Source organism: Dromaius novaehollandiae, chromosome 4 (assembly GCF_036370855.1).
Source record: "Dromaius novaehollandiae isolate bDroNov1 chromosome 4, bDroNov1.hap1, whole genome shotgun sequence".
Classification (NCBI taxonomy): domain Eukaryota; kingdom Metazoa; phylum Chordata; class Aves; order Casuariiformes; family Dromaiidae; genus Dromaius; species Dromaius novaehollandiae.
Window position 1 is genome coordinate 17,930,959 of NC_088101.1, and position 20,493 is coordinate 17,951,451.

At 39.7% G+C, this 20,493-nt stretch overlaps 1 protein-coding gene and 1 long non-coding RNA gene across 6 annotated transcripts in view; one reads left to right on the plus strand and one right to left on the minus strand.

Moving 5' to 3' along the window:
• Window positions 1-14,266, minus strand: part of LOC112988598 (uncharacterized) — a 97,835-nt gene extending 83,569 nt beyond the window's left edge. The window contains exons 1-5 of the long non-coding RNA XR_010388888.1: window positions 13,395-14,266; window positions 11,477-11,579; window positions 9,422-9,468; window positions 7,073-7,181; window positions 369-470 (exon numbers count right to left, since the gene is read on the minus strand). This is a non-coding gene — a long non-coding RNA (uncharacterized LOC112988598). The remainder of the gene's footprint in view (window positions 1-368; window positions 471-7,072; window positions 7,182-9,421; window positions 9,469-11,476; window positions 11,580-13,394) is intronic.
• Window positions 1-20,234, plus strand: part of RAP1GDS1 (Rap1 GTPase-GDP dissociation stimulator 1) — a 106,517-nt gene extending 86,283 nt beyond the window's left edge. For all 5 annotated transcript variants that reach the window (XM_064510506.1, XM_064510508.1, XM_064510507.1 and 2 more), the window contains 10 exons: window positions 1,868-1,996; window positions 4,472-4,597; window positions 7,686-7,829; window positions 8,083-8,214; window positions 8,570-8,704; window positions 10,133-10,258; window positions 11,293-11,432; window positions 14,260-14,386; window positions 15,852-15,980; window positions 19,557-20,234. In XM_064510506.1, the coding sequence (XP_064366576.1) occupies window positions 1,868-1,996; window positions 4,472-4,597; window positions 7,686-7,829; window positions 8,083-8,214; window positions 8,570-8,704; window positions 10,133-10,258; window positions 11,293-11,432; window positions 14,260-14,386; window positions 15,852-15,980; window positions 19,557-19,684 (1,316 nt within the window). In that variant the 3' untranslated portion in view covers window positions 19,685-20,234. The remainder of the gene's footprint in view (window positions 1-1,867; window positions 1,997-4,471; window positions 4,598-7,685; window positions 7,830-8,082; window positions 8,215-8,569; window positions 8,705-10,132; window positions 10,259-11,292; window positions 11,433-14,259; window positions 14,387-15,851; window positions 15,981-19,556) is intronic.
• Window positions 20,235-20,493: the final 259 nt, after the last annotated feature.

Consider the following 20,493-nt stretch of genomic DNA (forward strand, 5'->3'; position numbering starts at 1 on the left):
AGTGATTTTAGAATGACTAAAGGCATAGTCTAGTAACAAAGCAATTTCTTGCGACATAATTTTCTGTGGCATTTGTGGTGTGTTCCTCTGCTCTCCATGACTACCATCTTTTTCTTCAGAATTTTTAAGTGTCTGCAGGGGACAATCACAAGTCAAGGAGAAAAACAAATTATTTACCAGTAACTTGAGTTCTCCTACACAATCATTTTCTCCACAGAACCATTCCATCTTCCTCCCCCCGATTTTTCTATTAAAGGTTAGGTTTTTACAGTTGGTTTGGAAAGAAGTAGGAGGGTACAGTAGTGACTCACACATCTGCCAGAGGTAAAATGGCATTCAATGCATGCGCTAGTGCAATTTGTACTTACCTAAAATTTGACAACTTCAACAGCTCTTTGATGTCTAAGATGGTGTTCTCAAAAATTTCTCTAAAGACCATGAATCTGTGGAAGAGATAACCCCCCCATCCCCTCCCCCCAAAAAGGAAATTCAGTTACTGGTAAGTAATACAGTTTTATCTAAGACATCAAGCCATAAGGAATCCTGCTCATCTTCAATAACCCATAATAACTGTGCCATTTACTTATTTAGTGTACAAAATTGGTTATTATAATAAAAGTATTTTATATTGAATATAAATGAATTAAACATTCCAGAATCTTTTCATAATTTTAGCTATATGGAAATCTCAAACCCACCTGGCAGAATCTTGAAAACAAAGAGTTTTCTGAGAGTATGAGATGTACTAAATTTGCTAGGCTTAAGATGTAATATGGTTTTATCTCCCTATAAAGATCTGCAATTCTTTATGGTCCTGATTCCACAGATGTAAAAACTCCAGCTCATTGCAATTACTCAGAATGATTCCCTTCCAAAAAAAAAGAAAAAGAAAAGAAAGAAAAAAAGCACTAAAATCCCCTATAGGGCTTGAGCCAAATCTAAATGAAGTAATAAAAAGACTTCTCTTGAATTTGCAAGGCTTTGGATCCTACTGTTTTGAGTCTATAATATTTAAAAGTAGTTAAATTGCTTAGAAATAAAGAAAAGAAGATGCTTAGGGAAATCGCTAAACAACATTTGATGTGTTTGTGTCTGCTTCATTCTATTCAACTGTGAAACAATGTTTTTCTTCTTTGCTATTTTATAGGTAAAATGTGTAAGAGAAAATACGGTTATAAATTATCCTTTTTAAAAAATCATGTTTCTGCCTAACCATCAAAGCATCTTTCTATTTGCAGACATCTAGGAGCAATAACTTTCTTACTCGTAAATACTATAAACTTTCATCCTATGCAAGAAATTATCAGAATGGCTTCTAAGGACTTTTCCTAAACCTTCCATTTTTTTGTCTTTATTAAACTTTCTTTTTTCTCAAGCTCCTCATAATCTGCATTGTGACTTCCTGTGTTTATAAAACTTTTCATGTTTATTTCAGTGCCAGTTTATATTCATTCTACTTTTAATTTTCCAGTTTTGGTCTTTAAGGGAAAACCGTATTTAGAAACATGCTCTCACATAAATAAATTTTTCACTGATGCAGCATTGCTGATTTCAGTCAGCTAGTCTCGATTAGCTCTGAATCAAACCCAACGTATCTTAGGTACCCAATAACCACAAAACTATCAGATAATCCACTATGATCAGATCAGGAGGGAAAATTCTGGGAATATATCCCATGGGCAGATGAAGGGGGAATTATGAGTCCACATCCCATGTTTAGACCAGATTCTAGAGCAGAAGAATAGAGGCGGCAGACCTTTTAGTGCTGCTTAGGCTTGAAGTTGCTTTGTATGAAAAATGCCCTTGTGATTTAAAGAATAGGTCTATAAACAGAAATACTAACTTGTTGTACTTTCTTTTTATGTAGATACCCTGCAGTCTCAGCTTATCAATATGGGTGTTATCCCTACGTTAGTGAAATTGTTGGGTATTCATTGCCAAAATGCAGCTCTGACTGAGATGTGCCTTGTTGCATTTGGCAATTTAGCAGAACTTGGTAAGTCCACGATATTAATCTCAGATTTACATCCAGGTTTCTTAAAAGTTGTATCTTAAGACTAGGCCTTGCACTGACACTTTTTTCCATTCCTTTCAGTACTTTCAACATTTAGAGTGAGCGATCTCTGTTTATTGTCTTTAAAATCTATAGTTGCCTGTTTATTTTCCTTCGCTAGCTCTGATTTATTTGGGTACTTAGTACACTTTATGTTTTATGTTAACGTTCTTCAACACAACTAAGTGCATTTTAAATTATCTAAATAGTATTTCCTGAACTCTGCTACTTACTGTGAATTATTTATTAATAATATAAATAATGTATCCTGGCATATCTCCACAAAGTTACATCAGGATTGAATTTGGCTCATGGAAATCACTGAATGAAATGGAGAGGCACAGTTCCTAAGTCAGCCTGCACAATATTCTTTTAGGTGTACAGTTTTAAAGAGTTTTAACATGTTCTAGACGAAATACTTGCATGTACAAATCATGAATACTACTAAGCTGTTGATATTATTTTTAACAAGGTCAGTAACAACTTTATTTAAACTGAGTTTGCATTCACACTGTGGTCCAGTGTCTTTGGAAGTGCATTAGTTTTCACTGGAATTCCACTAAGTGTAAACTAATAGGTTGCTAGGGCCTGCGTTTTACTCATGTTTTACATTGGTGTTCCTTCTTTTGCAAACCTATTCTGCGGGATTTTAGTCTTAGGATTTTTTTTTTTAATTGCCATGGAGTAATGATATAGCAGTTATAGTTATAATCCTGCATTTCTGAGAAGGTTCAGCAGTTCAAAACATGAACAATACATCTGTGGGCCTGAAATTATCCACAGCTGTCACGAGGTCATAGATTTGAAGACCGGGGAGACTACTATATTCTTATCTAGTCTGATCACATGTGTAATACCTTTATTCATGGGAGACAAGTCTATGTAATGAAGCAACAGTAGAAGTGGTTGTTGTAATAGCACTAAAGAAATTAATAGATGAGAGATCTTCAAGGTGGGCACTATGTCTTTATTGTGTCTGCACAGTAAAAACTGTGATATGACTCATTTACCAGAAACTCTAGTGCTACCAAAAGGCAACTAAAACCATAAGGCTATTAAACATAATAAATGTTATCTTCACTGAGAACTACATTTCCCTTCCCTCTTTGGGAGGATCCCGCTTTGTCCAGTGGGATAATAAGAACTGTGGAAAAGAAACTTAACAGCAACTGCTTCCCCTCCTGTTCCCATACATTGAAAAGATTCCTGTTCTTTAACATTGGCACAAAATTAATTTAACTTGCAATACTTTTTTTTTTTTTTTTTAATCTCCCTTAAGCAATAGATTAGTCAGTCACATTGTAACTTTAATATTTTTTGCCTTGTAACTGTAGGGAATTTTATTGTCAAGCTGTCATCTTTCATCACTTAAAAGAGACAACTGCATTCCGTTGATCCCTTGAGAAGCCAAATATGAAACTCTTATTCTGTGTCAAAGCAGGGCAAAAAAAAACCAATAAAGTGAGTGATGGCTGAGCTTTTAAAAATACCGGACAGGTCAAAATCACACTTAGAATATGCCACGCAGTCATGCCTATTAAAAGAAAACAATGGCGGAAGGGCACAAGAGGGTCTAGATGTCCAGTTCATGCTTTTCCCTGCTCCTTGGTCAGTTCCACATTAAAGTAATCCCTAGCCATGCATTAGAGCAGCATCAAAGCTGCTGGAAGGGTTTCTAATTACATATGGCCCTCAGGAGGTGGCGACTGAAGAATGCAGCGCACCAACCCTACCATCTGCATCGCCTGTAATGCTGCCAGTGAGGAGGGATAAGATACAGGCAATGCAAGAAGAGCTGCTTTTGGTGCCTCTACAACACTTGAAGAATCCTTATCTCCAGGCTAACCCGCCTGTAGCGAGCTAGCCCATATGCTAAGCTGCTTTATGCTAGCTGTGTACTGTGAAATGGCCTTGCAACAGCCACGCACAGATTTCAAAGAAAATGTCACTATGATGCAACTGCGTAAATATTAAAGCTTCCAGTACAGCATGCGCTCTCTCTCTCTCCCATAGAAAATGCAGAATATAATCTGTTATTCTTCTTGTTAGACTGAGGGAAATCAAAGACTTAGTATACATTTTTGTAATGTTACTGTTGCTATAGCTACCTTTCTCTTGGGGGCAAACAGCCCCAACAGCCTTGGATCATATATATACACACAGACACACATACATAAAGATAGATAGATATCTCTATCTTAACAGACTTAATCATAATTAATTCCAGTCAGTACATTTAAAGTGTTAAGCATTTTTCTTTTCATTTAGTGACAAGCACAGGTATTGGAGTGTATTCTTGCCTGTGAAGAGCACTATTAATCATCTTACTGAATAAACCTGGTAATAAAGAGAGAAAACAGTTCTACTTTTTGATGTGGTTTGTTTACTTAATACTGAATTTTCCCTTTTGCTTCACAGAGTCAAGTAAAGAGCAGTTTGCCTACACAAACATTGCTGAAGAGCTTGTAAAACTGTTCAAGAAGCAAATAGAACACGATAAGAAAGAGATGATTTTTGAAGTTTTGGCTCCCCTGGCAGAAAATGGTGAGAATCTGATCTTTTTGCTTACAGTATTTTTTTTTTATTCATTCCCTTATATGTATTTTGGCATATTGGTTTCTTTTTTCAGCAACTGAAACTTTTCTCAGTAACTGCAGAGTAACTGGCCACCAGGTTCAGAAGGCCCCCGTGGCTGATCCTTGTGACAACGGTTTGAGATGAAGTGCATGTGTCTCAATTGCCTGAGCATATGACAGGAGCCAAATGGTTAATGCTAATTCCACCTCTGATTCACTCTACATGATTCTTTTATATTTGATTTTTCTGTGTCTGCAGTGGAAATATTAATACCAGCTTTTTAGAGGTCCTTACAAGATTTGTCTGCAAAATGATGTGAAGATCAAAAATGCCCATGAGAGCCTTTATATAATTATTATTCTCTGATGATACGTGTTAGGGTACTATATAGTTACTGTCATACCTGTGTTTCATATTAATGTACAATAATAATGAAACACTCTTTTGTAGAACTATTATTAGGTTTTGTGCTCTTCTTGGGCACCTTATTTTTATCCTGTGCTTTCAGAATGGACTATTTGTTTGAGAAGTCTTCTATGAGCCTGTAATTGTCACTCCTCAAAAATAGCCAGGAGTTTTCTCTGTGAAATGTAAGGGACCATTTTCCCCTTAAAGCTCACACGAGCTGCTCTCATAGTTCTGTAATCCCTGAAGAATGACAGAAGAAGCACAACAATTGGCTCCAGCTTCCAGAGTCCATTGCAACACCAATCAGCCACTTCTTCATTTTCTGAGATCTTAGAACCACTAACAGTTTCATTTCCTATGGAAAAATTTTTGCTAGAGCTATGTTAATTACACGGCTAAGATCAGGACACTCTATGCTTACTATTCATTGAGACATCGAATAAATTGAATCTGGGTGTCTGATAGCATATATTATTAGCCTTGGGAGATTTGAGCAGTAAATGAAAGCAACGTGTGCAGGACCATCCCTTCCGGATGAGCCTGTTCCTCCCAAAATAATTCTGTTTGGTTTGTGTAATTTAGCATGTGAACTCAAAAGAAACTGAGAAATGAGAGTTAACAGGTGGAGCTGGTCAGGACTGAGGAGGGAAGCAGTATACCTGAGTATAGAAGACAGCTTAGTATTTGATGGCTCTATACCTTGCCTTCATCACCTCAGCACTGAAGCTTGTTTGGATGGAATAGGAGAGAACTACAGATCCTGAAGATTTAGATTTCATCATACTCTATTCAGTCTGTGCCTGTCTGAATGTATAAATCAAGACAGATTTTTGACGTCAACTTTAAAAAGTGATAATGTCTATTTTGGCAATGATTTTGTCTTTTATTGTAAGTGGTATGTAAAACTGGGATTCCTTTTTTCAGTTCTAAAAATGTGCATTTTGCCAAAATATATTACTTTATTATATAACCATAAGGCTGCTCTAAGGCAGTTCCATCCTTGGAGATTGACAGAGATTTGAGTCCCATATTTTTTGAGCTTGACATATTTCAATTCAAATTCTAATTTTTCTTAGGCTATATTTTATAGTCATAATAAAGTTTGATAGGTTTACTGCAGCTGAACATAACTCAGCTGCTTGCGTGTTAGGAGGCAGTCAGCTGAACCCTTTTACTGTGGATTCAAGGCATACTTAAAGCAGAATAAGTTTGGGTGCTGGTACTGCTGAGCTGCTTCTGACTGTACGTAATTGGCAGTAAGTCAGACAAAAACATTTAAATGAAGTATTCGCCATCTGCTTTTTTTTTGTTAAGGACACTGATGTAGCAATTTGTATTTCAACTCAACACACCTGCAACCTGGTATTTTGTAATAAAAAAAATAGGAGAATGCCTTATTTTTTAAAGGAACTTAGTGCAAAAGTATATATTTAAAGATCTCAGCTCAACATTTTGGATTCTCTTACAAAGTTGATGAATAGGTCAGCTGCTCTGAGAGAAGCAATGAATTTCACTCAGGCTAAAAAGCCCAGTGACAACAGGAGACGGAGAGACTCAGGCACATCTTTCATGAGTGGTAGAACACTTTTCTTCACCCAAACACCCCTTGTAAACTATATCAAAAATACTTCCAAAGTTTTGGCTTTTAAAAGTATTTCAACTTGGGCTAAACGCCATATTGTTAAAACATCATTTTAAACACAAAGTAAATAACAAATTCATTTGTTTGGACATTTCTGGAGAGCTCACGACTGTGCTCTGTCTCATCAGCATGCAAAAACTACCAGGATCATTTTCACGTAACACAGAGACATCGTATAACTTTGGAAGAGCTGCCGTTCCCATTTAACAAAAGGAAACTTAGGTTTGTAAAGAAAGAGGTTCTCGGCTCCAGGGTCACGGGGATAAATCTTGTAGGGACAGTAACAAAAAACATTGCTTCCAAATCCCGATTCACCACTTGAATAACATTCACCCTCCCTCCTTGAACCTCATTGCCAGTAACAACTAAAAAATAAAATGAGTTTGCCTCACCAATTTCCAGTTTTTCTTCATCAGAACAATTTTCTCTCCCAACCCAACGTTTTGGATTTGGCATGACAGTACTCCTCCTGCAGCCTTTTCATGGAAAATCTTGGCTCTGCTGAAAGAAATGGGAAATTACTTGTTAAGGTCTCACCTGAAAGTTTAATATTTTATACAAGCACATCTCAGTGAAGTCAGTGGCTCTTCTGCACATAAAGATGAGACCCTGAGTTTGTTCTCCAACACACTCTAAGTCTTTGGAAAGCCCTAACAGGGCACAGCCCTTACAAGTGTCCTATGTGGGGACTGAGGAGACCATGCCAGAAATTTTCTGTAGAGAAATTCCTTTTCGAAAATTGAAGAGCAGCATGCCAAGGACTCCATACAGCTTCAGTGGTGAAATGTTGTCTGAAGGAAGTCCAGAGCTGGGGCAGGGCCTAGTGGATGAATAACAGTGGAAGTTGAACTTGAGAACATAAAATAAAAAAGCTGTGGTTTTATCTATGCAAGTTGAGTGAAACCATTGTCTTCGCTACTGACTTCCTCTGTCTGTCTAGCATGTGTGTACAAACGATGTATTTAAAATCACGCTTCTGACTCCTGTATCCATGATATTCTTCAGATGTCATTAAACTGCAGCTGGTTGAAGCAGGCTTGGTGGAGTGCTTACTTGAGATTGTCCAGAAGACTGTGGACAGTGACAAAGAGGATGACATTGCAGAGCTTAAAACAGCTTCTGATCTTATGGTTTTATTATTGCTTGGAGGTGAGTACAGTGTATCATTACCTTCTGCAAAGCAACAGCAGATACCTGTGTGCCATTTAGCTGCTGACTTTTACTTTTTATATTAAACAAATTTTTAAATAACTTAAAGGACCTGCCACCTGACAATGAACATTTAATGGGCCAGCCTGGATTAATTGCAGTGAAGCCAGTAGAGCTTCACAGACACCAACAGAAGAATTTTGCCTAACAAACATTTCTTTGGCTTGCTGACTATCTATGCTTTTTACCCCAGATGAATCCATGCAAAAGTTATTTGAAGGAGGAAAAGGCAGTGTGTTCCAAAGAGTACTTTCATGGATTCCTTCCAATAGCCATCAGCTACAGCTGGCAGGAGCATTGGCTATTGCAAATTTTGCCAGAAATGGTAAGAATATGCCACAATAGCTTATGTTTATGTGTGCCCTTCTAACATGCTACATCTGTACAAAGTGTTGCAGCATTATTTAGCTATACAATAACATCCATATTTTTATACTTTATGATGTAATACTTTTATACTTTATAATGTAGTAAGTTTAGAGGATTACTGCCTCTGTACTTTTTTTTAATATCACTATTTTGTCATGAGCACTGCAACTGTCATTGATGCTCGTGGTCAAATGCTCCAACAATAAAATCTGGAAAGGAGCAGGTAAATAACACTTGTATCATTAAAAATCTCTTATAAAAATCTTAGTAATAATCTTGCATTTGCAAGTGACTTGTCTTATCTCACGCAGACGGAAACTGCATCCATATGGTGGATAACGGCATAGTTCAAAAGCTGATGGATCTGCTAGACAGACATGTGGAGGATGGAAATGTAACTGTGCAGCACGCAGCACTGAGTGCGCTCAGAAACCTGGCTATTCCTGGTAAGCCTCACTTTGCGGTGCTCATCATCCAAAGGTGAAATTTGCTCTCACCTTCAAAACCCAACGGCAGGAGAGTGGGAGAACTCCCTAACAGCTCTAGAGGCAGGTCAGAACCTGCTGCTTTTCATTCAGTCCCATAAATGCGTTTACATCTGGTGCACAGCAGTTGCAGTGGGCAGTTTTAAATACATCACAGTCCTATTGACCATCCTTCGCCGCTTTGATCCCACAGCATCGTCTGCACCGAGGAAAGGGCAGCTTTGTAGTACGCAGGGAGCTGAGGAGGCCTCGCGTATGATTTCTCAGTCCTTTCTGTCGGGAGCTCTGCAGTTTTGTCTGCGTCCTTTGGGTTCTCTCTCACAGCTGAGAGGCCCCACTAGCAAGCACTGCCCTCTTTCTGTGACTTTCTAAAGCTTTGACTGTTCAGAAATTAGAGCCAGATTTAGACCATCTGAATGCTAATTTTGTCATTTTTAATAACTTCATTTGTATGAGTTTTGATTACCCAAACGTAAAAGGCAAAGTATATGCACATAAAAACAAAGCAAATCTATAATATTAGGAAGCATATGCTTTCTAGTACCAAACCAGAAGTAACACTTTCATCCCTTTAACCTTATTTTACTATTTGCAGTCTTGAAAAACCACGAGCTTTCTAAAAATGACCATGCATACCTACTGAATTCATATAGCTTTAACATTACACTGTTTGCTTACCTTTCTCAGCTGAGTAATTCCTCCCCTTAGCCTGTTCTCAGGAATACCTGCTTGAAGGCAATGTAAGATTTAAGGTATCTTCCTATTACACATTTAAAAAAAAGTAATAACTGGCCCCAGTGATGAACATTATTTTGAACTAAATATCCCCCCCTCGCCCCCCCTGTACAATATTGAACCAGCTTTGCACCTTACATGTACCAGAGATCTCCATGGAAGTGGAGAACTCAGAGCAGCAGATGAGCTGAAAAGTAATTTAGGAGGCTCTACGAGGACTGCAGGCTCCAGACGTTTGTATAAAATATTGGAACTGGGCAAGAGGTTGCTATACTAATAGGTCACTTTAGTTCCTTGCTGTACATGAAATAGAAGAATGATGCTGGGAATCAGAGAGGTTTCCTTGTATTTTGGGGTGCATTTATTAGCCTGTGCTGCTGCTTGGTACGTTTTGTGGAGAAATCCTTTCTTAGAGCCTCGTGGAGAAAACTAGCCTTCAGCTCGCATTCAGGCCAAACACTGGAAATTAGATGTGTGTGCTCAGACAAAGCACTTCATCTCACACATGTCTTAGCAGCTGTAACATGTCCTGCAGTCTGTGTTCACAAGCTGTTTTTGAGACTGCATGCAAAAAGTTGCTTCCAGACTGTCTTGGAAATAAAGTGCATCTTTATACAATATTCTTGAGATCATTTCTGTTCTTTATTCATGCAGTTGTAAATAAGGCTAAGATGCTATCAGCTGGTGTTGCAGAAGCGGTATTGAAATTTCTCAGATCCGAGATGCCCCCTGTTCAATTCAAGCTGCTGGGAACATTAAGGATGTTAATAGATGCACAAGGTAAAAATAAACTGTTCTCTATGTTAAGTGATTCGCTTTGGTTCAGTCTGTGATATGCTGTTAAGATTCTTACGAGAGAGTAGCAGGGACTTTTTCAAATTTTATTCCTGAAGTCTTGGAATAAATCTAATACATTTGCAAAGTGAGAGAAATGTGAGCTGATTTTTATTTTGTTTTGGTTTTTTTTTTTTTTTTTTTTTTTTTTAAGAATTTCTGAATTGACTGCCAGGGACCCTCAGAATAGGTTTTATATGATTGTTTGCTGTCGTACGTCAGAACTCTTCTACAATGTCACGTTATGACTATATACTTAGGAGCAGGTGTTTAAGCCACCACTCCCTGTTGTGCGGTTCACTTTCTGCGTTTCCTCTGTCCCTAGCTTCTTGGGACAGACAAATGCAGTTGTGAATTGATAAACTGCAATTTCAAAATGCACAAGTAGCTTATGCTGTACTTAAGGTAAGGATAAGTAAAATAGGAAAGTTGCAATATGTTGTAAAATTAGAAATCTGCTACACAACAAAGGTGATTTGCTACTGGGATAACTTAGCAGGTATTTATCTTTGAGTCAGTACAGCAGATTTTTTTCAAAAGATCCATTCCAATTCTAGCACAGCTATTGGATGTGAAATAGAAATTCCCTGAAGAAGCGTACATGACCGAGGGTTTGCAAAACTCAATCCAGTTGACCAGAGTGGTACTGCCTGTTTTTATATTTTGAAGGTAGCTCTTGTGGGAGCACAATATCACTTTTATTTGCCCTACTGTTAATCAGTGTACAAGTCTCATTACCTGGGCTGATCAGTTGTTTTTGGAAACTGGAGTTTTGAACGTTTTTGTATTTTGTTTCCATTTTGACTTTTGGCTTTACTTGCTTACATGCAGCTGAAAGTTTCCTCACTGTTAGTGCAGACGAGTGAAGTTTTATTTAACTATCTCCTCCTACTTGGTAACTTTCAGCACATTTTTCTAGCACACGCTAAAAAAAAAAATGACAACTTCTCTGTTGTGTTGTTGGCTCTGGCAACATGTAGCAGAAGCAGCTGAACAGCTGGGAAAAAATGTAAAACTGGTGGAACGACTGGTGGAATGGTGCGAAGCCAAGGACCACGCAGGGGTGATGGGGGAGTCGAACAGACTACTCTCCGCGCTTATACGACACAGCAAATCAAAAGTAAGTTAGTGGTGAAAACGGTCAGCTTGTAGAAACTAAGTTACCTCTGCACTTAATATTGTTGATAAGAGCAGCCTCCGATTATTTAAGCCTTCTAGCGAGCCAGGTTGGTTAATTCACGTGTCACATTTCCTCCGACTCTGAGATCTGTCAATCAGACACAAGCACCAAGTTTAAAAACTCACTTGAATTGATGCCCTCCCCAACACACACACACTCTTCACATGCCACACTGCAGAGTTTTACAGTTCTAAGGGATCATTAGAAATGACCATTTATTCTGAAGTCCATCAGAAGCTTTCTTGTACATGTCCAAAGGCATTCATTTCATTAAGAGAAGCTGTGGGACAGATGAGTCCTGTCCCTCCCATCACCTTCGCAGTAACTAAGTGCCTTCGCATGCAGAGTCATAACCTGCCGTCCTCGCTCAAGGGAGTAGTTGGCCCAAGAGGGCCTAAGGAGAGACAAATGCATCTCCACTGGAAAAAAAGCTCTTCCTTATTCCAGGCACAGGCTGCATGGCTGAGCTTAATATTAAGAAGTGTGATTTAGAAAACTCAGACTTTATCAATGACCTTTTCATTGATGCATGGCATTTGCTAAGTGCAAAACATGTACTGTGCACTTGATCTAGACTGAGCCTGTCCAAAACAAAATCAACGTGTGGGGGGGTAACATCTTTGCAGGTTTCTAATATAACTTTCTCTAATACAACTTTTTCTTTCCCCATTCTCCATTTCACATTCAGGCTCTGAAACTGATCAGCTTTCATTTTTTCCACTCTCATAATTTTTTTCCTCACTCCACGAGTTGCATGTATAGATGCTATAAAAAGCCACAGGAATGGGAGGTTTTAATCAAAACGCTGTACAAGATGAGAGAATTCAGTCCTAACTGTAGAGATACTATTGACAGCATGAAAGAGATATTAATACACAACTTAACAAAATGAGCACAAATAAACTTCTCTGTGCTTTAGGTACTCCTAGAGGACACTTCACTGGGAGGAAAAAAAAAAAAAAAACACTTTACAGGTGGGGGGGTCATGGGATTTATTTTAATGCTTTTACTGCCCTCTAGGTTTGGATACAGGCACAACTGTATGGTTCTTTACTGCACATTAAATTTACATTCATTTTTAAATCTAAAAGCCTATAAAGTATTTTGAGTAATATTTACAAAGGCAACAGTGATTTGGAAAACTTGTATCTCATTCTATAAACTGGCTGAGGCACTTGCAAGTTAAGCATCACAAGTGAGTTAAGCCTCACTAGCACCAAAGCCAGTTGCTGACATCTCCTTCATCTATGTGACGCTGCCTTTTAGAGGGTGATGTTCACCTACAGAATCAGGAAGATTTTGACTTTAAAGGTGCTGAGTGATTGCGAGGCTTTGCAAAATTCCCACCAACTCCACTAGAAATCAGTGGCTCCCAGAGTATCCCAGGAAGTCTCAAAAATATTTTGCTTGGTAGTTCTACCAGAAACAATCCAAATAATATGAAACACCATTGCAAGTAAGGAAAAATAGGAGAACATCTACATGCCTACACACATCACATCATTCAAAAAAAAAAAAAAAAAGATTTTTTTAGTGTGAAATTCTTGAGTCTTAAGGACTTGACTTGTGCCACATGCAGCTTCAGCCTGATTATTTAAGAGCCTTTTGGTGTTCAAGGATTATGACATATTCTGTTTGTTCTCTTGCACAGAGAAGGTCACTGCATCGTCTGTGCAAGCACTGGAACAGAAATTGTTCTAAACACACGTATCGGCTCAGGAGTTTTGGCTTGTGGTTGGAGATAGAAAGGGATGCGTGCTTTAAAGTGAAATTAAGCAAGAAGATTAAAAATTTAAATGGAGTCTCATTTGAAAAAAGAGCTAGGCTTTCAAAACTTTGTGCACCCATGAACTAGCAAAAAACCATTTGCTTGGGGAACTGCCCTTTGGCATGCAAAGTTACCTGCTTTCCATGCAAACACTGCAAAATATTTTGCACACAAAGGTGAAAACAGCTGATAGGTAACGTAGACTACTTCCTGTGAGCAGCTGCTTTCTTCCCCCTGTCCCGCTTTTGGTTTCAATGACATCAATCACAAGTGCTGGTGGGAAAGTAAAGCTATCACAACAAAAGATTAGGAATACCATTAAAAATAAATAAATAAATAAAATTTAGGTGCAAATTTAACTTATGCCACAGATGATTAACAAGTAATCAGAGACCTACAGACACAAATCTTTATCTACCCCTCATTACTAATGTAAGGTGGATCAAATTTTGGACTCAAAACAGAATCCCATTTGAGTATTTGTGACAGCTGTAAAGTCATTTGAGCCAGTCAGCATTTTCATTCCCTAGATCTTGGGCAACATTTAATTTTAACTGCACTAAAACTATATTCTCATATATCCTAATCCCAAATACAAGGTATGTTGAGTGGTTTTGATAAACTGCTCTCAACATCACACCATAAACACCCACTGACTTCAAACATAGCAAAGAGTTAGGTCGGGTTGGGCTGGAGCAGCATGCCACGACAACTTGAGTTATACAGTATAATATATAAACCTGGAGAAGAGCTAGCTGCCTATGTCTTAACAAACATTCGTTGAAGTATCTTGGCTTAACAGGTTGTATTTTATAATTGCAGAGTAACAGCAGATGATTTCTAAGCACACATGCACATACATTTATGTATAAAGTGACTATATACACATATAACCAACGGGTATCCTTATCTAAACATAACGTAGCGTCCATGACAACTGTGTTGATAGGGTTTGTATGCAATGCAGAATTTTTTTCACTTCTGTGCTATTTATTTTAGGATGTAATTAGGACCATTGTACAGAGTGGTGGCATCAAGCATTTAGTAACCATGGCAACCAGCGAGCACGTAATAATGCAAAACGAAGCTCTCGTCGCCCTGGCGCTAATAGCGGCATTAGAATTAGGTGAGTATCCTGACCTGTTTCGAGGCTGTGCCCAAGAGAGCCTGTACGGGGAGAAGCATGCACGTTTAATTTCAGATACGGGAACGGCTAGCCTCTTATCCACGTGCCTTTGAATAGCATGGAAATACATAGTAATACACACAGACAGAGGCAGGCAATAAGATTATACAGAAAATTGGAGTTTCCTGGTAATGTAATATTTGCTTCATCACTCTGGTAGGTGATCACGTGACCTAGAAAGGCCCCCTTAACCGAACTTGCGGATTTTAGGTAAAACCCAACTGGCTATGAGTTAAAAAAAATCACGATCTTATTAGATTCTCATAATATTTGCTCTGCACTTACCAAGACATGATAACCCTGGCAGACCAGAGGGCCGTGTTCACAGTCATACTTCGCAGCCTGGAGACCACATGACCCCTCCAAAACAGGGCTTCTGACCTAGGCAGGATGCTGATCTAGCGGGCAGGTTTTTGTACGACCTAGGTCTGCATGCACATGTGTACACGTCTGATCCCCTTTTGAGAGGGCTCAAAGTAAAGCTTTCAATTACCTGATCAGTAAGAGCTAGAGAACGTATGGGGAGGTGGAAAATGCCCCAAAATATCTTATTTTATTAAATTCCACAGAAATGGATGCCAGAGACTACCTTGAAAGCAGAGATGATTAAAGGTCTCGACCTGCCTTCACAGTAGCTCAGTCTACCAAACAGAAGAGCTACATAGACAACGGGGGGGATTATTTATCCTGTTTATCCGGTTTGCGTGCCGGTTAACTCAGCTAAAGAACCAAACAAGCAACATTAACTATTTTTGTAGTTGATTTCCTGTCATCATATACTAGAGGAAAGCTATGTTCAACTTCCCAGTCATTGCCAAGGCATCAGGAAATTGTTTGGTTTTAATTAAAAGGCAAAATGTGCATACTCACTTGAATCTTCTAACCTGTCTTTATCTTGTCTTCAGAAATTTGCAGGTTTTGAGCCTGAATTCAGTATGTAACGTTTCTTTAAATACTACGGAAGAAATTATTCACACACCGATCTTGCAGAGTTTTTCACAGCTTTACTAATGGACCCTGAGTTTCCTCTACCATGAAATCAAGAATTACTCCATCTGTATTTAGTCAGACAAAACTTCCAAAAAACAAATTTAGGCATTGGAAGTTTTGAAAGCTTAAGTATTGCAGATTTGGGGCTCAGCAGCTAGAAAGCCAGGTGGATTTTCCATCAACTCGCTGCATATTTAAGATTTCTTTTCATCATTAAACTCCTTGAGGGTCCTTTCAAATAGTTGGACTATTTTATATTTTTCTAGCAAGAGCTGTGATTTCTATCATGATACCATCTAATATACACTTCAGTTTTATACCAGTGAGGCAATCAATGTTTCAATAAATGGCTAGGACAGAAAAGTATCAAACCAAACAGCACTTCCAGATTTACAAATTTTCGCTTGTATTTCAGTCACTGCTGAAAAGGATCTTGAAAATGCTCAGCTTGTTCAGATTCTCCACAGACTGCTCTCAGACGACAGGAGCGCTCCAGAAATAAAATACAACTCCATGGTGCTGATCTGTGCCCTTATAGGATCTGGTGAGTATGCAGAAGGGGCTTGCTTTCCTAAAAGATTTATATATTTAAACTTAGCTCTCTTTTTAGCCTGAACATAGAGTCTACGCAAATGTACTCAGAGACTGGTTCTCAGTTCACAGTGACTGTATGCACACAATAGTTCAATTTATTATGACATATTCTTCACTTAATAGTTGCAAGAGAAAGAGGCTGTTTATTCAGTTTTGGATGATATTAACTGCAGAAATTGGACTCTGGCTTCTGCAGGATGCAGAGAGCTCTTAAATTTCCACTGGCAAGACACAAATGAAAGGCATTCAAAACTCCACAGCATCAGGCCCTCTATGCAAATACACAGATAACATGAACTTAATTTCCACCTTTAGCGGTAAACTCCCTGCAATTTGTGGTGGTGGTTTTCTTGCCAACCTACTCATGAAGTAAAATTAGGTGGAGGGGAAAGGAAGCTTGCAAGGAGTGTACTTACCTCAAGTTTCAAGTGAGAATAACAAGAAGGGCAGGAAGCAAAAAAGAAAAATACAGTATTTGTGGGGACAGACACACACAAGTCAGTACTCAGACCGGCGCGTAGGCTGTAGTCCTGCTTTCGGAGGGATCCTCGCTTACCTTCTCACGCTGAAGGGTGCTTCGCCCCGCAGCCCTCACAGGCCGGGTCCCACCGTTCCCCAGCTCCTCCTGGCTGCTCTGAAGGACGAGCAGAGCGTGCTCTGACAGCTGCCAGCGCTGGGCGCTGCAAACTGCCTTCCTTCCAAGCTAACCCTCTTCTAAAGGTCAGGTTGTTTTCGGGACCGTGAACCAAGCTATGGTTTGAATTGCAACCTCCCACGTTTGTGTGAGCAAACAAGGGGGGAAAAAAATTGGAGCAAGCTATCATGGAGAAATTTGATTTCTACCCTAAGGAGTCGCAAAGTGGCTCAGTTTGCTTTAGTGTTTTTAAAAATATACATTTAATCTGTGGGAGGAGAGCACGTTTCAGCCCAGAAAGGTTTCGGTTTCAGAAATTTACAAACAACTAAGATGACAGAGAAGGAAACTGGATTAAGTACAAAAGAGGGGGACCCTGAGCCTGCCTGCACACTGTCACCAAGGGGGAAACAACCGGAGATTGTCTGGAGATGAGTTTACAGCAACTCAACTGAATAAAAGTTATCGTAGCTAAGCATGTGCTGTCTCTGTAAGCAGTTATTTTTCTTAACTACAGGGTTCACCAGGACGGGTGTAACTAAGACTCTGGTGGTCCTTACCACAGGCGAGTGACTGCTCTGTTAACTGCCAGCTTACAGAAGCCAAATTACAGTCTTTAGAGCAGTATATACATCTTAGAGTACAAAAAAAGTGCTCAAAATTCTATAACAAGCCTCAAATGTTTAGTGTTTTTAATTTTTAGACATTGAGATGCATCATTATTTTTTCTGACAAGCTTTTTAAGCCTTTTTGTCCTAATGGCTATCTGTGCCTTTCAGTGCAGAAGTTTCCCCTTCCCCTCACAGTGATGTTTTCTTGGCTATTCCCATTGCTTCCAACTAAAATAATATTCCTCAGAAATTCTGCTTGACACTTGCATTTTCACTTCCCTGGGTCTTGTCACCTGGAAGATTGACACAGTTACTTAAAGTCACATAACCGTCTCTTTATGCCACTAGCTTAAGGAACTGTCTTGTTTTAGGTTTTTTCAGGGTTATTGAGCTGTCAGAGTCCAGCCTGACAGCGCGCTACAGCCTTTGCCTAGGCGGGATGTTGCTTAGCCTTCTCCCCATCTCTGCAGGAGCAGAGGGCACGTTACTGCAATACGTAGCCGTAAAGTCGGGGCACAGCACCCGGCTGAGCCAGCCAAGCACAGCCCTGCTGCCTGATGAACACACCTGCAAGCCATTACACAGGGATAACTGAGCCACCCTGGTGTTAACTTTTCAAATCAGTTTAAAAAAAATTTTAACTTCGGTGGGAGGGATTGCAAGAGCAAAACCTGCTGTCTGCACATGCGAATATATGGAAATACATGCATCTCAGCTCTGTTACCTCTAACTTCATTTCACCACTGTCTCCACACACAATCCACAGACATCACTTACGTCTATAGTTTCCATATTCTACTGTAAATAGACCTGCATAGCTATTTTAAAGTAAAGTTGTGTTATTTTAGTTCTTGTTAATTCTGCAGTGAACACTGTTGAACTATCCTTTACTACAGGGCATCTGACATCACGCTTAACTTGATAGCACCAACAGTTGTGCATTAGCAATAAAAAAAAATACATGTGTTTTTGTCATCTGGAAGTTGCTGTTGCAACTGAGTGAATACATGGAAAGAGGGAAGAATGAGCACAATGGAAACCAGAAACGTGTAACTCAGGGAATCAGCAGAAGCAGAGCGTTCATAGCTACACAGTCGCTGCTGTGCGAGAGGGCCCCAGGAACCTGAACGTTAAGCAGAAATATTCAGCCACTATAAAGCAGTGAGTTTCTGGTATCTCAGAAGGAGAAAGGAGGCAGAAAACGTTTACAACACAGGAGAATAACCCCGACAGCTTCACCAAAATTGCTCAGGACATGAAGGTTCCCAGGGCCGCAGCCGTGGCTCTTTGCTCTCACACATTAGGGATTAAATTGTGCAGGAAAACTGAGAATATGTGAACAAGAAAGTAGGAAGAGAAACAAGAGTCTCAAAAAGCTTGCTGTACAGAAAAGTAGTAAATGTGCATAGCATACAGCAGAGCTGATCGGAAGCAGATGGTCAGGATCCCTCCTGGGACACGCAGGGTCGGGCCCCCGGCAACACCTGGGAAGCAGAGACACACGCGAGTGTTTGTTACTGATTTCACTGTAGTTCACCGTAACGGCCTAGACAACCCAAAGCAAAAAAACTCAACACATTTTCAAAGAAACATTGCTCCCAAGCTTTGACACACAGTACAGGGCAATCCAGTGTTCTCCAAAACAGAGCTTCACAGTTTCAGGTAAAACGTAAATGCTGTATACATACATCCACGGTAAGGAGTATTGCCAAACATGTTTGTAACAGTTTCAGAGCTGAAGCACAGGTGGACAGCTAACAGTGACTAGAGCAGTGATGTGTCCTTTAAAGAACTATTTTCAGCCTCCTCACACTCCTACACAACCAACCAGGTGGCAGCTGATTTGATACAGGTGAACTACACAGTAAGCCTTACAGGCAAGCTCGCCTGCTCGGTCTAACTGTTTTAAGGAATAAGGCAGAAACAAGAAAGGGTTTCATGAAAAATGCTTCCTAAGCATCTATTTTGGAAGGCAGTTCAGGTGGATTTTCATAACCGCAATGCAGCAGCTTCATCCTTCCCTCTCTACCCAAAATCCCTGGAGTTTGCACATGCTTTGTACTTTAGGCATCTAGGCCCTGGAGGGTTCCCCCCACCCTCAAAAGCAATTCAGAAAGTTGTTAAAAAGATAGCGTGTGCCCACGCGCATGTATTTGTGCGCCCATGTGCGTACATATTTCTAGGGCAGCACTGAGTAGAAGTTTCTTACCATCAGCAAACCTTTCTGTTCTTGCGCCTGTCTCGTACCAAGAGCTCTCTCTTTTACTGTTTCTTTTTCCAGAACCTCTTCAGAAGGAAGTGCAGAGCATGGCATTTCTAGAAGTGGTATCAAAACTCCGCAGCCATGAGAACAAAACTGTGGCCCAGCAGGCCTCGCTAACAGAGCAGAGACTTGCTGTGGAAAGCTGAGGAAGGTCTCTCGTGTTCGCAGCATCCCATCACAGAGTTCACCTTTGTCCTCCGTCCCGCTGCCGCTCCTGCTATGTTTTCCACTGTATCACTTGTGCATGCGTGTAATGTTCCCACACCAATTGATGAACTGCTGTAGGTACCCGTCCAAAAAGATTTCTAAAAATCCATAGGTGGTGTTCACATGAACCTGTCAGGAACAAGTCTCCACCCATAACTGTCCTACTCGTATTCTTGTTGCTTGGGCCACATAGTAGAATGTGCATGTTGTAGTCCTATGATGATGTAAAGTGGTACTACACAATGAATCTTTCCTCACACCCCTAACTGCATAACAATGTGCTACTCAATTAGGGATAATACAAGATGCAGCAAGTCCAGGCTAGAGGGCTGCTTGTAGGATTAAGAGGTAAATCTAGCTCCATTTTTGGTGCTTTGGAGATGCAGGTTTGAATGCAATGTACTGCTGCTCATTCACTGGTCTTGCCTATTAATGTCAAACTCGTGGTACCTAGAGGTAACAAATAAAAATTTCAGTGCTCTCACTTTATCCCGTGGTTTGTCCTTTTCTGTTTTCAAATGCAGAAGCAGCGACTGCACCCCCACGCACTTGCGAGGAGCCTTTTCTCATTCATGACTCTGGCCCTGATGCAACCACTCTTTCAGTAGAGAGAAAGACAAAGAAAACAATTTCAAGCCTCTTTCACTGGAGTATACTCAAATAGGGGCACTGGGTAGTTTAACAATCACGTGGGCTTTAAAAGAATATGCTGTACAATCCTTATCCCTTAAAGCCACACCAGTTTGAG